Source organism: Caloenas nicobarica, chromosome 2 (assembly GCF_036013445.1).
Source record: "Caloenas nicobarica isolate bCalNic1 chromosome 2, bCalNic1.hap1, whole genome shotgun sequence".
Taxonomy (NCBI): Eukaryota; Metazoa; Chordata; class Aves; order Columbiformes; family Columbidae; genus Caloenas; species Caloenas nicobarica.
Genome location: NC_088246.1, coordinates 124,312,494 through 124,328,466, shown reverse-complemented (window position 1 = coordinate 124,328,466; position 15,973 = coordinate 124,312,494). Strand labels below are relative to the sequence as shown.

The 15,973-nt window shown below is 45.3% G+C and overlaps 1 protein-coding gene across 1 annotated transcript in view; it reads right to left on the bottom strand.

Moving 5' to 3' along the window:
- XKR4 (XK related 4) overlaps positions 1–12,284 on the bottom strand; it is a 222,246-nt gene extending 209,962 nt beyond the window's left edge. Inside the window, exon 1 of the mRNA XM_065629649.1 lies at positions 11,446–12,284. Coding sequence (XP_065485721.1) covers positions 11,446–12,284 — 839 coding nt within the window. The remainder of the gene's footprint in view (positions 1–11,445) is intronic.
- Between the last annotated feature and the right edge of the window lie 3,689 nt (positions 12,285–15,973).

The window sequence follows — 15,973 nt, the reverse complement described above, 5'->3', positions numbered from 1 at the left end:
AACATTGGTAACAGCTTATTAATATGAATTCTGCAGCAGTAGGATCTACCACAAGTCTGGTACCTATCCTATTAAAAGATGTTAGCCATGTTGAAAAGCTCTGGTTCTCATAACAGAAGGGGTTGACTCCCTTTTGAGAATCCACACACCGTGTAGTAAAGATGGCAGTGTAGGAATAGCCAGACTCACGGAGAAGGACTGAGTCCAGTTGTGCAACTGACTTTGAGATGGGTTAGGAAAGGCACCTCCTCAGAAACACTACTCTGTTTTGAACATGCTCTTATAACACAGGTAGTCGCAACTCCTCATTACTTGTATTACACAAGTATCCCAAAACCACTGCATAATATCAGCCTCCTGCTGTGCTAGGAAGCTTTCAAAGGAACAGAAAGAAATCCTTCTCGCAAACAGCTTACCACCTTACCAACATGGGTGAGTGAGGCTGGAAACTGTTCATACATTTCACTGGAAGAGGAAAGGAGGCAAAAAGATTAAAGACCTGCTGTGGGCTATCTAAGGCAAGTCTAACACGAAGAACCTCCCGTGGCCCAAATCACAGGTTGGTTATGAGAGCTGTATTCTCCCTCTAGAGGGTCTATACTTTGACACTGATGAGTGTCAAAACCCCACAAACTCACAATACAAGTCAAAATTCCCAAGTTCTTGGTCTACCTGACAGGATCCAAGTAACAGGTCCAATCTGGAAAGGGAACAGGTCCATTTCAACCAGAGCCTTCTCAGCTCTTGGGCTTTTATGCTCTGCTTATCCAAACCCACCAGTAGGCTCTACAAGGGGCTGAGCCATCCTCTTCAGAGACAAACTTCGGGACCGATGGTGGGATGGCTTGTTTTGAATCCTTTGCTAGTTTTCTCAGCAACCTTCTTGATTTAATCTAGCCATGGAGACAACACACCAAATAATTCACTAATTCTCTATGTCCATTGGATCAATAATGGAGTAGCTGTGCCACAGAAGTGACACTAACAGAATAAAGACAGGTTACAGAAAAACATATATCTACAATATTTTATTCTTTGGGTATAGGAAAAATAATGAGCCCTCAGTTCAATAAGGTAATTTTCATATTCTCTTATCATGAGTTCTTAATTAACCTGTGTGGTAAAAATTCCTAACAAATTGTTGTTGACTGTAAATGCAATCGCTCCTTCTGACACGCATTAATGCACTATTGTAAAAGTTCAAAGCCATTATTATTGAGTTGTCTCAGCCATATTAATTATCCTCTGCACTGTATTTGGCTCCACGTGGGTAAATCTTCTTTAATTGCCCAGTCTTTACTTACAGAACATCTTCGTTTAATATACTATGAACTCTGTTTACATTTATGCTTTTTCCAATAATTCCGTGTTGAATGTAGTTTCCACCATTACAACTGGAAATATTCTACATTCAGCTCATTTATCTGCTGTCACCCATACATGTCATGGCATTTGAAGCTCAAATGTCCAGTATTCAGCAGCTTTGATCTGAAGCTGATTCTAGCACCTTCACTGTGTGTAAAAAAATTCCTAACCCTTTTTTTTCTATAGCATGTTGGATCCAGTTTACAAAGAAAACTAACAGATAAGGAAAGCAGCACAAGAAAGAAGGTGATGAGCTAACTTGAAGCAGCAGAAGTGGGTAGGTGGAGGAAATAAGGTGAAGGATAAAACTTTTTATTAACGGCATAATAACCATAAAGCCTTGAGAAAATAAATCCTTAAAATATAAAAAAATATAAATTTTTTCCTTTAATGTCCCAGTGATGTCCATTATGGAGAGATGTTCATGTTTTCAACATGTTTAACTTAAAACATGTTTTGACAAGCACATTGAAATCATAATTTGTTTTGAGTTGTTTCCACCTAGATAATTTTCCATCTGAGTATCTCAAAGCATTTTACAAAAACTAAGCTTCGTAATACCCATCTAACATCTAGACTGCAAATACATACTAAATAACTAAAGGATAACATTTTCAGAAGCATGCGCTGCTTTGGACAGTCCAAGTTGAGCCATTTAATATATCCTTCCCCTTTTAAGACAAAAACTAAACCAGTAATAAGCCCCACTCAAATGTAAGTAAAAGGAATACGTCATTCTTCATTTCTGAAACTCAGGTAAAAAAAAGGCAACCAAAATTAAGCATACTGAATACTCGGGCAGTACTTGCTGTGGAGTTTGAGGTGAGTTGAGAGCCAAGAAGTTGGGACATGAAGATAAAGAAATCCTGGGGTTTTATTTCAGCTACAAAGCTGTACTGCTTACATGGATAAAAATCAACTACAAAAGTGTTATCAGGAAATAAACTCAGAGCAAGATGCAGGAACTCAGGCTTTTTAAAAATTTCTGTCTCATTTACTTTCGCATGAGGCAGCAGAGGAAAAGGTTGAAACGGCTACTGAGTGACACATCAAAACCGCCTTTCCTCTTTCTTTTCTTCTAAGGTTGACTACATATGACAGAGAAATGTTGATGAAAAAATGAATAAACCAATGCTTCAGCCACTTCAGATCATCTAGAGCCACTCCAATACGTTAAGTAGGCATTTCCACATAGATGGAAATGTATTATGGTGCTGTTTGTGGTTATACTATACATGAAGGATGAGTGTCTATAAACAGAAATACTGGTGATGCACTTTTAGGATAAAGAGAGAGAGGTTTAAAAGGTGGGCAACAAAATTTAATTAAGCAGTAAAAAAGAAAGAAAAGGAAATCGGTATTTGGTCCCATTTGAAAGCCCTAAGTATTGGGTCTTCCACTCTGGCCTGAAGAACATGACATTTCTGTCAACATGATGAAACAGCTCCATCAGGAAGGACACTAAATGTCTCCATCCAGTCTCATCTAAGCCTTAGCACAAAAAGCACTGCAGGAGACAGGACCTGAGCCCTCACAGCTGGAAAGGGCACTGGTCTCAGATCTCCTAAAACCTGACCAAATGCTCTAATCACAAGGGACATTTCTCCAGTACTATAAAACAAGGCAGAGCCAGTAATACTTGTCAGGGATGCAAGCTCATCATTGCACATAAAGAAGGTTTAAACAATGCTTGCCAACTGGATACATGAAGGGATTTTGATGCCACTCCAGCCTAGCTTCTGGTTTGCAATGGGCTTAAATGAGATATAGGAATTTGAACTGTGTGTGCTGGGGAGGTTCTGAATGAAGCCAAAATGCAGAAATACAAGCCTCTAAGACACTTTCAAGTTGAACATTATCATCCATTACGTTTAAGTTCCTCAAGAAGCTTCCTAACAAGGCTGTTTAGCCCAGTTTTCTAGATCATATTTTCAGGTCCATATGCCTGAAGAACATCTAAATTCTGCTTTATGAAGCAAAGTCCTATTTTAGACCTGGCTCACAGAAAGATTTCCATATAAAGCGAGCATATAAAGATTAGGGCTGAAAAAAAAATAAGAGATGCAACTCCACCCATACCCCTCTTTAAGATGAAAAAGACCACACATTTATAATGACAAAGCTTAGAGTTCCATGCTAGCCACTATTAAACCATGAAAGTGTTAGTTCAGTGGCTTTTTGTTGTTTTCTATGCATGTACAGATCCCTCTATAGGGAACTGAAGTCTAGTGCTTGATATTGCAAGGTACTTTTCTTCGACCTGCTGGAACTAATCTACTGATCCTATGCACCATGCATGGAAAAACACTACTCAGAGAAGTTGGCAGGATCCTAGAATAGATCAGATGTTTACATGAAAACATCCCATTAAAGTGAGTAATGTTGAAAACTGTGGCACCACTAACCTTCATTCATAAGGGCAGAAATCAATCTGATATATAGCAGCTGACAGAGATAAGGAAAACTGTCCTTACATCTGTAGGTTAATTTCTTTTTTATTCACCATAAAACATTAGTCTTGGTACATTAGTCTTGCCTAAGTCACACCTACCAATTTTAGAAGAATGAGAAGAAGTTACTTTTGTTGTCACATCATTGGCTGACAAACTTCCTTTGAAAATACCCCACAAAACAGTCCTGCTCCATTTGCTCCAACTTATGATACCAACTAATTTGTAACTGATAGCGTTAACCACCCCCACTGATTATCCCTGCCAATCAAAAAAGATTTATAGGCCTCGCCATAAAAATCCTATACCATGAACATACTGAACAGCACAAGCATGTTGTCAAAGGAAAACTAATGGAAATAATAACATAGTATAGCAATTATTTTGTCTTAGGGGAAAAAATGCATTATTACCGATTTCAGCCATTCCGGCTGGGAAACAGAGCAAGAGTGATAAGAAACCACTTCAGCAATCAGAGACCACAGGGAGATGATAATTCAGGTTATGGTTGTCAAGAAATTCATGTAAAATCTCTTGGAAAAATATATATCCAAGACCTATTATTTTTTAATTCTAAAATTTAAGAAAAGATACTTCAGAGTACTCTCTTCCTTGTAAAATGATGTCAAACCGATACCTCACATTTGTATTTATCATGACTACTCACTGCAATCAGAGATTATCTAACATTTTCACTGTGAGTTTGCCCAGACATACAACTCTTCTTTTTTTCCTGCCTCTTTCTCCAGTCTCTCAAGCAGTCATTTAGAAAAATATTCAAATAATCTCTCTTTGGCCAGTGGCTGAAGGGAAATAAACTGGAGTTAGGTACATAATGTAGGAGGATTAACTGCTGTTCCTGTGTCTTTTCAGAACCTGCTTCCTTTTATATGGTCCCACAATTCTCCCTCATGTTCTCTTCTATATCAGCCTCCTTTCATTTTAAAAATCAAACAAATCAAAACAGTTCCTTTTATAGCCTGTTTGCCACTTCCACTCCTCTATGTCCTCTTGACACCATATGTACAACTGACAGCTGTGCTAAAATGAACAAAAATGGCACCACTTTGTGAACATACTTTAGCAACCACAAATTTCTGCTGCACCTTGAAATGCAAGCAAAAGAACTATTGATTAGGTCTGTGTCTGATAAATTCCTCCCAAACAGCCTGTTTACTGAAACTGTAAGTCATTATTGTGATTAATCTGCTGTGTATTAAAAGCTACCTAATTGGAACAGAGAGATGGCCGAACGAACTAATACTGTTGTAAGTGACACAGGAATTGATTTTATTTTAATTTTACTAGAACTTTTGTATCTTTGTAGCAAAGTCAGTCCTTATGGACAAATATTAAGGGCTAAGTCAGCCGACAGGGAGCACACTCTTCTGGACAAGGTAAGCTCTGACATAAATAACCTGAAGATAGGGAGCAGAATAACTAAAGCTATAGATCATGCTGTGGTGTTACACTTTCCTGCCTTCCCACAGGAGGTGTCGACATGGAAACTGACCTTTCAGCACTAAACGTTTTCCTCAATATAAGTAACACAGGAATTTTAGCCAGAAAAACTCACATGGTTGCAAGAACCTTCTGCAAGATTACAACACCTAGAAACAAATTATAATGTGAAACATTTCTTTGAATTCATGGTGTGTATGTATAGTCATTCCTGCATGACATTGATGAACTTTAGAATAATATCTATACATGGTGACACAAAATCCTCTGAAACAACAAACCCTTAAACTCTTACAGATTTGCCACTGGTTTGGAAAGAGCCAAGTATATATTCTTCCCATATACAAGTTTCTAGAAAGCACTCTGTGTATAAAATATTAGTTCTCCTATCAAGCCAATTGAGCGATCAGAAGTTTTCATGCTTAAGCAAGCCTTTGAAAATTTGAACACTTACGTAACTGATAAATATTCTCTACAGACACAACCCTTGTTAATTATTAAAGTACAGTATCTTTCTTCTAAAGTACATCAGCATCTTTTACATGTAGCTTAGGTTATTAGAATAAACTGAATACCAAATCTGATTTGTATGCAGGCTTGTGAGATTTTTAAGAACGAAGTAAAGATTCACTTGTGTGTTTCAAAAAAATATGAAAGGCACAACCTTCATCTGCATATCACTGTCTTCAGGAAAAAAAAAGAAAAAAGAAGAAGAAGAAAACAACAACAACGAAAGAATATTTACTCTGCTGAATATATTAGCAGAAGTGTAGATGTAGTTAGGCCACCTACAGGGTGGGCTGGCCTTTCTAATCCTGCTTTCTGGAGGGGGTGAATGAAAATTTTAATTCCTATTTCTGACAGCCCATCACCTCTCCTGAGTCCTAAAGACACAGCAAGCAAAATAGTTAGCCAGTAGGACTTTAACTCAAGCACTGCAGTAACTCAATAAAAGAAATATGGTATTGCTGAGTGGTAGCATTTCAGCACACTAAGAGACAGATGGGGAGGATACACAATAATCTTGTCTAGGAAATGGCTGTGACTCATAAATTTGGACTCAATGTGACAAATTATCTGACAGATTTCAAAACAGCAAGAAAAACTGGTGTCAGATTGAGATATTATCACATCTCAGTGTGAAGTCCAATGGCAGCTGGAATTATTGACCACCTAACTACAATGAACTCCTGCACTACTACTGAACAAAAGTGTCAAAACTACTACGTAGAGTGAAAGTGTGAAAAAACAAATGAACCTATTTAAGGGTGAAGTTGAGCTGATTTAAAGACCGATGATGTTTTTATTAATTTGAACTACCTTTCTCACAGTTCCTACTTAGAGGCTCAGTCATGCTTAACAGTGAGCACTTGAGGAAGTCGTAAGGACTTCTCATACACAATGCAGACACTATTTCACCTTTTATTTTTTTTTTAAATTGTAAGAGCATCAACAGATTGCAGAGGTGAGGCTTATGAGTGCAGGCAATGAAATTTCTCTGGCAGATGACCCAGCCCTGGGAAAAATGCTTCCACAGGGTACAACTGAGACTGCCACTCACACTGCTTCCAGAATCCAGCATCACCTATATAACCCCCCTCCAACTTTTTTTTTTTTTTTCACCAAGTAAGAACAAGGTAGGAGAAGGAAGATTAGGATTTCTTGGTATTACACATAAACAGATATAGTTAATCATAGCATCACTTCTCAAGGAACCAGACCATCACTTCTCAGGGAACAGAGACCTGCCCCGGAAGGGCCAGTGATTAACTTGGCATCTCTTCCTCCTTCTCTAGGTGCATTCCCACACACCTAGCAAATCTCAGCCAAAACCCCTCACTCCGTTGAGAGGGATATACTTAATCATCTCAGTGTCATCTCAGCTACTCAGAAATAATTCTAAGGGGTAATTTCCAGTCCTCTTCTTTCCAATGATTCACCCTTCCTCTGGCCTTGTCAGCTACAGAAACTTGACAGTTCCCTTTCAGGCGCTTTGACTGCAGCCACCAAAATGACAAAATGACAGCCACTGTGGTAACCTCCAAGCACTTCGAGCACCAAGGCAGCCTGCTCATGCCATTCCCCTACAAGGCACAAGAGTTGTCTCAGGGAGCTACTTCTCGCTTCCCAGACACCACAAGGTGGGCACCATCTCAGTCTCACCCTCTCACCCACCCACTGGCTCTCAGGACTCCTTAACTATTATCTCTGGCATCCAGTCACCAAGTCCTGTCATCCCCTGTGAGATCTGAAAGCCAGGGCTAAGCCTGGGAAGCTTAGTGAATCAAAGGGATGGCCAAGGGTGGTGTTCACACACTTTGATGCCAGGCTCAAAGGGCAATAGTTTATCTGAATCCTGCTGGCCCATATACTTCTACACAGTCCTTACAGACTGTAAATTAAAGCATCCGCTTCCCTTTTTTTTCCTTTCAATGACATACAAAGAACTGATGCATCACATCCTTCTTGTACTCCCCAGAGTCTGCTAAGAAAAAAACATGTCTCTCACAGCACTTGCTTGGGTGAACTGGGTTCCACAGTGGTAAAAACCAGAACACGCTGGAAGTACAGATGAGGAAACGCATCTGTATCTATCTCTGAAGGCAGAATCTCACCAGTGACCATATTTTAATATTAAATTAGCTGCCAACAAAGGTCTAGTGTCTGCACTCAGCTGTGGCAAGCAACTCTTCAGTGACTTCACTGGAATTTCAACTGAGGGACAGTGTTATCAGGAAGTTTGTGAACATCTAACTCCCTGAATAAAAAAAAATGTATGTGCTTATTCTTCAAAATGGAAGAATTCAGTCTTCTAAAATTTGAGGGGGAAAAAGTTATAACAGTTTCAAGAGAAAAAAAAGATACATTTTTATTCAGAATTGATTGACAGTTTAGCTGCTCCTGCAGCTCCTCTTCTTTACACTCCAGGAAAAAATTGTTTTAGCAATTTTAGATTGCCTATTTCCAGCATTGTTCCATGCCACATTAAAGACCTCATTCATTTCTCATTAGCACGTTTTAGTTAAAATTAACACATAATCATTTTCAATGATCTGGCTTTCAATATATTTGTAAACAAAAATTAATCCTGAATGTAAGACAAGGAAAAGCTTTGGAATTGTTAAAAATCATCTTGACAGAACTAATCACTAAAACCACATTTTTACACTTTTTTTTTTTTTATTCCGGGAACATTGTGATTGCCAGTTGTACCCCCCATTCCTCAGGATGGCTTCCTTAAAAAAGCAGTTGACACAGTTCCACCCAAAACCGAAATTGAAGACCTCAAGAATCAATTCAACATTTTCAGAGAAGGCAGAGGACAACAAACACCAAATGAAAGCAGAATGAGCACTGGTCCCTGTATATTGACAAACCTCTCTCCTCATTCCCAGATATCCTTGCCCTTATGCAAAACCTCAATTCTCATACCTAGGGCTCCTTATCAACAGAGAAATGACAGAAATATTACTGTCATTTTTGTTTGTGGGGGACTCAGTACAAAAAGTGACAGGAAACAAATATAACTATAGCAGAGCTTTAACCAGGGCCAAAAAAAAAAAAAAAAAAAAAAAAAGAGAGAGAGACGGAAAAACTGAAAGCTGAGAAAAAACACAGATTGCAACACAGAATCAAGGGTAATACAGGTTTTGTCAGCTGTGGGGACGGTGCCCCCAGCACATTGCACTTGTGGTGCTAACACAACTGGCACAGTCTGTTCAGCTTCATCCAAGGAGGAGTTAGTCTCAGATACATGCACCTGGAAAACACCTGAGATTATCCTTCAGTCTAAATGCTGAGGAGCTGTTTGCTCAGGCCAATGCAGATGTTATGCTGTGGAGCAGAAGTTCTGGACAACAAAGTGTGAGACATCTATTTTCCAGAAAGTTGTAACTATTTTCCACAGATTGTGTTAGTTCTGACTCCATGCTTACGTACAGAGTTTCTCAGGGGTTGATGTGACCTCTCCTTTTTGGTGCTGATTATTAGTTTTAGATGACTCGAAAGGCTCTCCTTTTTAAGGAACATACTTAGGAATTAAAACGAAGTCACTTTAATCAATTACAAAGTGCTGATATGCAAGAGTGCATACAGCTGACCATACAATTTGTATATTTGTGTAAAACTGCAAAGAAATACTACTAATTAACTGATAGACAAACATTTCTGTGGCTGTTTCACTAAACAACAAGCAAGCAAACAAACAAACAAATAAAAACCCAACATCATAACAGGCTAAAACATAAATAATGTCCTATCACACCTCATCAATTTAATATTCTGGTAGTCTTACACTACTGCACATAAAACATGAAGAAAAGCTACACATGATCAAAAAAGACTCAGCTAGTATTAAATACAGAGGACTAGGTGGTCTTGCAAGAAGCCAAACTTATGTTAAAGATTGTGCTTCATCAAAAAGCAAGCAGCTGGAGAGGTCTAAATCCCAGCCACCTCATCTGACAGAAGTGCTGTGCAGTATCAGGTGCACCCTGCTCCACCCAAAGCCCTGCCCTTTGTGTTTTCCAAGACAATCATGATGCCAGACTTTGTAAAACTCTCTTCTGTGTCACTCAGCATGATACAAACTGTTTGTCTTCTGTACAGATGAATATCAACATGAATTTCTATGTACAACTTGAGCCGTTGTACCTACTTTTCTGTCTCTGCAGGACCAGTACTAAACACTACATTAAAAAACCATCTTGTTCAGAAAGTCCTAAATTTAACTTGTGTTCAAATGTGAAGGTACAGCATAGAGGAGCATAGAGGCATTCAAGATCCAGAACAAAGCATCGCTTTTTGTTCAGAATTCTGCTTCCCTCTCAAGTTGTGTCATAGTTAATATCGAGCACACCTATAAGTCTGAGTTAGTTTCACAAGTTTAGAAAATTGTATTTGTTATAATAAACGAAAGTGTCTGGAAGTGAAAGATACTTAGTGATGCCATCCCAAGATCTTCAGTCTCTTATCTAACAGCACTTGGATGCCTTGATGCACGAGCAGAAATGAGCTGTACTAGATACTTCACTAACAAAGAGCAAAGACAATGCCTGTCCAAAAGGGTGGGCAGAGATTAAAAAGGCCAAAATGCCAGAGTTAGAAGTTTAGGGTAACAGCAAATTAAACTCTCTAATGAAATTATTATGAAAAAACACAGTGTTTCCAAAACAGAAGCATGAGACAATTCCGTTCCACTCATCCGACAAGAAACCCCAAAAGTATTTCCAGCTGTTGCTTTAGTGCACCGCCTTACTGCATGACCTTCTTCAACACAGTATCTACACAATTATATGTGGCAATTTTAAGTCCTTACACACTATGCATTCTGAACTCTGCACTTTCCAGGCAGCACTAAATGTATTTACAGGGCATTCAGCCTACATACAAATCTTTCCTGGAAAATTGCTTAAAATAAAGGAAAACATTACTTTTGCAAGCAGTGATGTCATCTCCCTTTTCAAAAAGCACCTTCCACAACCTACTTCAGCACATCCTTTCTGTAACACACATTACGTCTCTTGTGGATAATTTTTTGACAGCAGCTACTCAAAAGTTTGATTTTTAGAAGACATTACTACATCACATATATAGAACACGCATACGCATAGCAAGGAGCAGACTGCACGCAGCATATTTACACATAAATATCAAGACACAACAACTGGGAGGAGGCGTTAATTAACAGTTTCTGAAAAGAAACTCTTCGCTCTGAAGTTCCCTGCTGGCGGCACCGCTGTCCTGGCCACATGTGAGGAGACAGGGAGACGCACATTATCGGGGCATTCCCCCTTTCCCCCGCCTGTTGCCTATTTTCCCCGTAGCCTCCGGCACAGATTTCCCAGGAAGTTTGGAGCACCTTGCGTCAGCCGGGCGCCTCCGGGGCGCCGGCCGCCCGTGCGGTACCGGGCGTTCAGGGACCCGGCGGGGCTCCCCTCGACGGGGCGGGACACTTCGCACCCGCAGCCACTCACGGCCCCGCGGGGGCTCGGCCACCCCCGAGTCCCCTCACGGCTCGGCGGGTCGGGGAGCGCTGTCCCGAAGAGGGACCCACGCGGGGGACAGGCGGCCGCTCGCCGCGCGCAGCCCCACCCGCGGCCGGGCTCGATCCCCCGCGGTGAGAGGAGCCCGGCTCCGTCCCCCGCGCCGCCCCCGCCCGGCTCCTCACCTCCAGACCTGCCCGAGCTGCAGGATGTGGACGAGCGACTGCAGGAGCCAGATGCAGAAGGCGCAGGACGCCGACCTGCCGCCGCCGGCTCGGGGACCGGCGGCGCCGCTGCCGGCAGCGTTGCTGCTGCTGTTGCTGCTGCTGTTCGTGGCGTTGCTCTTGCTGGCGGTGGACGCCTGCCGCTGCGGCGTGCAGGGACGAGCGGCGTCGATGTCCGCGGCGGCCGAGCCGCTGCTCACCAGCAGCTTGCTCTCGGCGGCGGGGCAGTGCCCGGCGGCGGCGGCGGCGCTGTCCTCGGTGCTGAAGTCGTGCGCGAACCAGCGGAAGCTGAAGACCTGCACGGAGAGGGAGCCCAGCAGCACGAAGAAGAGCGTGAGCCCGAACCACCAGCGCTGGCCCCGCAGGTAGTAGTCGACCGCCAGCCAGATGTCGGTACCCACGTCCGCGAAGTACACGGCCAGGGCGGCCAGGATCCAGAGGCAGTCCCACAGCGAGTAGCGCCGCTGCTCCCTGCCCAGGCGCAGGCACAGAGAGGACGAGCCCCCGCCCGAGCCCCGGGAGCCCCCGCCGCCGCCCCCGCCGCCGTCTCCTCCTCTGCCGCCGCCGCAGCAGCAGCAGCAGCAGGAGCGGGAGCCGCCGCCCGAACCGTCCCCGCCGCCGCTGCAGCACCCGCCCCCGGGCGCCTCGTCGTCGTCGCTGCCGCCGCCCGGCCCGGCGCCGGCGGGCAGCCCTGGGGCGAGCGCCTGCACGGAGCCCGAGTGCTCGGAGTTCTGCAGCGGCGTGAACGCCACCTCGCCACCCTTCTTCATCTTCCGCCGCCCGTCCGACTTCGCGGCCATGATGCCTCTCTCAGCCCCGCCGGAGAGCGAGCGGGAGCAGCGAGCGCTCCTTTATCCCGCGCCTCCCCCTGCTCCTCCTCCTCCGCCTCCTGCCTCCCGCCCTCCGCCGCCGCAGCCGCCGCTCCCCGCGTCCCCTGTCCCCGCTCCGCGCCGGGCTGCGCGCCCGCGGGCGGCTCCTCCGCGGCGGCCGCGCCCGCAGCGCCGCCTGCCTGCGGGAAGCCGCGGCTCAGCCCGCCCGCCCCGCCGCCGCCTCCGCGGGGGCCGGCGGTGCCGGGGCCGCCGCCGCGCTCTGCCCGAGCCGGGAGCAGGCAGGGCAGCGCTGCCCGGAGCAGCGCATCCCGCCTCCCTGCCCGCCTCCGCCCGCAACCGCTGCCGCCACCACCCAGCTGACTGACGCCGGGAAAGAGGATGACCTCATCCCTCTTCCCTCGCTGCCACCGCCCCCCGCCCGGCACCGGCACTGGCGCAGGGGCGGGGAAGGGGGCGCTCGGCCGCCGGGAGGGAAGGGCCCCGCCCGGCCCGGCCCCGAGGGGTGCGGGAGCGCGGCCCTACGGCGGCGGGGGTCGACGGTGGCTCGACTGCCCGACCTGGGGAGGTGGGCGCGGCGGCAACGGAGCGGCGGCTGCTCCGCGGGGCGAGGGAGGGGGTCGGCGGGGAGAGGCGGGGTGTGGCCGGCGCCCTCCGGGGCCGCGGGAGGGGCGCGGCGCCGCTGCCGGCTGCGCTGCCGTCCCCCGGTGTTCTCGGCGCGGCTTGGGGTGAGTCTGCCCCGCCGGCGGGGGGATGGAGTAGTGGGACGCGGGCGGATGCGGACGGGGCGGCAAGGAGGGCGGTGCCCCCCCGGGCGACTCGCTGCGATCGGGGATTCTCTGACCGGAGGGATCCGCCACCGCCCCATCGCGGTGACGGGAGGCCGGGACCGGCCGTGATGCCCAGCTGTGATGCCCGGCGCGCAGAGCGGGAGCCACCGGCCAGCGGGAACCACCGGCAAGTCCCGCGCGGGGCGGGCGGACGCTGCCCCGCCCGTCCCGCAGGAAACGCTGCCGTAGTTCACCAACTTTGTTAAATGCGACTGAGAGGTGCAATTCTCGAATTACACCGTGACTCAGGCTCTCTTAGAGGCGTTTGGGGGAAGGTGAGGAGACCCCGTTTTACTCCGCCACCTGGAGAAATCGCGTTTTATGTGTAAAATTCACCAGGCGAATTCACGATGCCTTTCACCGCCCCCGCCCCTTTCCTCGCAGCTCCGGCTGCCCCCGGAACGTGGCAGATTCTCAAAGCTCGCACGGGTATTCCGCTTGCAGGGGCGGACCCGCCTGCAGTTTTCAACTTCGGCGGCGAGCGGCGACGTCGTGGGGAGCCGTCCCTGGGAGGAGCCGTCCCGGGCGGAGCCGGTGGCCGCTCCCCGGCGAGGAGCCGGGGCCCCCTGGGGCGTCCCGCGGCAGCCGCCGCCCTCGGAACCCGGCGGAGGACGCAGGTGTAGAGTGGGTCCTCGGGCCCTGAAAGCCACCAGCCTCCTGCCCCCGGGAGTCACCTGGGAGTTATCCGGGTCGCGATGCCAAACTGCCGGGCGCAGGGCTCGGGGCGCGGGCGGGAAGGGCCGTTTGCCGCGCACCCTTGGCCCTTCTGCCGTCTCTGTCCTCCTGCATCTCCAAACGTGCCGCATGTGCAAGTGATTTACCTCTTCGACTATTTTTTTTTTTTTTTTTGCATCTCTGGAGTATTTTATAAGCATGCCCTCTCCCTCCTTAAAATAGAGCAGTGAGATAGCTCAGCCACATTGCTGGAATATCTTAATAGGAATGCCAGTGAGACAGTGACAGGGCAGTGTTACGTTAAGATATGTGACTAAATATAGCCCCTTTAGCTTCGTTAATTAAAGAGATCACATGACAGCTGAAAAATCTGCCTTCTAACTCTTAAATGTACCTGGCAAGTATAAAGTTGCCTTTTCAAAATTAGTTTTTACTGGTGTGTACCCCATATTTCAAGAAAAGACTACACAATGCATTACCATATGATTCAAAGAATCCTAGGTGAAGAGCACACATAAAACTAATTTGGCTTGTTATTTTGCATGTTATCATGCATTACAAGAGTCTTCAATTACATCACCACATAATGGTTCTTAATACACATTTGCTCTGCAGTCACTGTTATGGTGGTATAGCCGTACTTTTAGTTCTATTCCTTTTGTAACCCCATATTAATTTTGTTCTCATTACAATCCATATGATCTTTATTGCCTTAGACTTTTAATGCAAATTGCTTCTTTCTCAGGGTATCATTTAATAGTTCAGTCAGCACCTATATATAATACAATATATCCACATAAGATTACCTTGTCAGCAGAGAAGGTGCTTAATAATGAAGCTAATTTAGCTGCAAGTTGGTAGTTTATATACACCAACAAGTGTCCAGAGTTATTCTATTTATAGTTACACCTTTTAAAAAATGGTTTAGTGTGCACTTTAAGTTACTTTAATTGAGTCTGTTTGACATGCAAAGGTCCTAAAGATGCTACAAATTTGTAATGGAGGTTAAAGGGTGATACATAAGTGGTGGGGGAACAGCTGTGCCCCTAGAGCTGAAATCCTAACCTAAACTGCTTGGGGTGGGGTAAGAGGGAATTTAAGGTTTCTGATTCAGGACGGAGGGAATAAAATGGAGGAGATAAAGTCCAACATACTAAAAGGGCAGAATGTACCTATAAGCAATGCAGTGGATGTGTAAGAACATAAACGGTGTCAGTCTAGTTCTATGTTGTCTTCAGAGGTCATGGTAGCCTGCTTAAAGCTACCCCAATGCTTGGAGGAGGTAACTGCTGAGGCCAAGTGTCCCTCACATCCTCCCCTCCCCGCCCCAGATATGCGACAAATTTTCTGGTATATTTACCTTCAGCTGCTTCCCTCGGGGACAGAATTTGACCACAGGGATTGTTCCATTGCCCAGGAAGACCAGTCTACCGCAGAGGGCTTTAGATCAGACCTATAAATCTGAAAAGTGTTCAATTTGCCAGACATTTTGTTGTGATGGGGAGAATTTTGCACTTTCTGCCCTATATTTTTCTGTTTAGTTTCACTTCCCTCTCCTCTCCGCTCCGCTCCACTCCGCTCCTCTTTTTATCTCTCCTTTTTTGTTTCTTTTGGTTGGTTGGTTTGGTTTTCTCTTCTTGGATTCAGCTACTGTTACATTTGTGAGGGGAATAATATTCTTTCCCACTGATTTTCATGCTAACAATAGCTGTCTGTTAAATGAGGGCAGTGCAATAGATGAACATTTAAACTTAAATTAAATTTAAGGGTGTTTGATACTTCCAGAGGAATGTCTTCTGGTCTTTTTCACTTAAAAGATAACAAGCAGAAAGGATCCCAAATAATATGTAAGTGCTGAAGAAATTGCTTCCAAGAAACAGAACCAAATTTCCTTTTTGTTAGACTGGCATAGCTTCAATGGAGCTGTATCAGGGCCAGAAGAGTTTGTATACACACGGTGTAAAAACCAGCATGCATTCACCAAGCCAGTGTTGTTACTAAACCTCAGAAATTATTAATTACCGAATATAATTGAAGGACAAAAATGTGATCACAGACATCAATACATATTTCATAAACCAAGTACAGACACATTCATTTCTCATGTAATGCTGATTTTTCTCTGAAGGAGAATTTATTATTGGCTTCCTTTTTCAC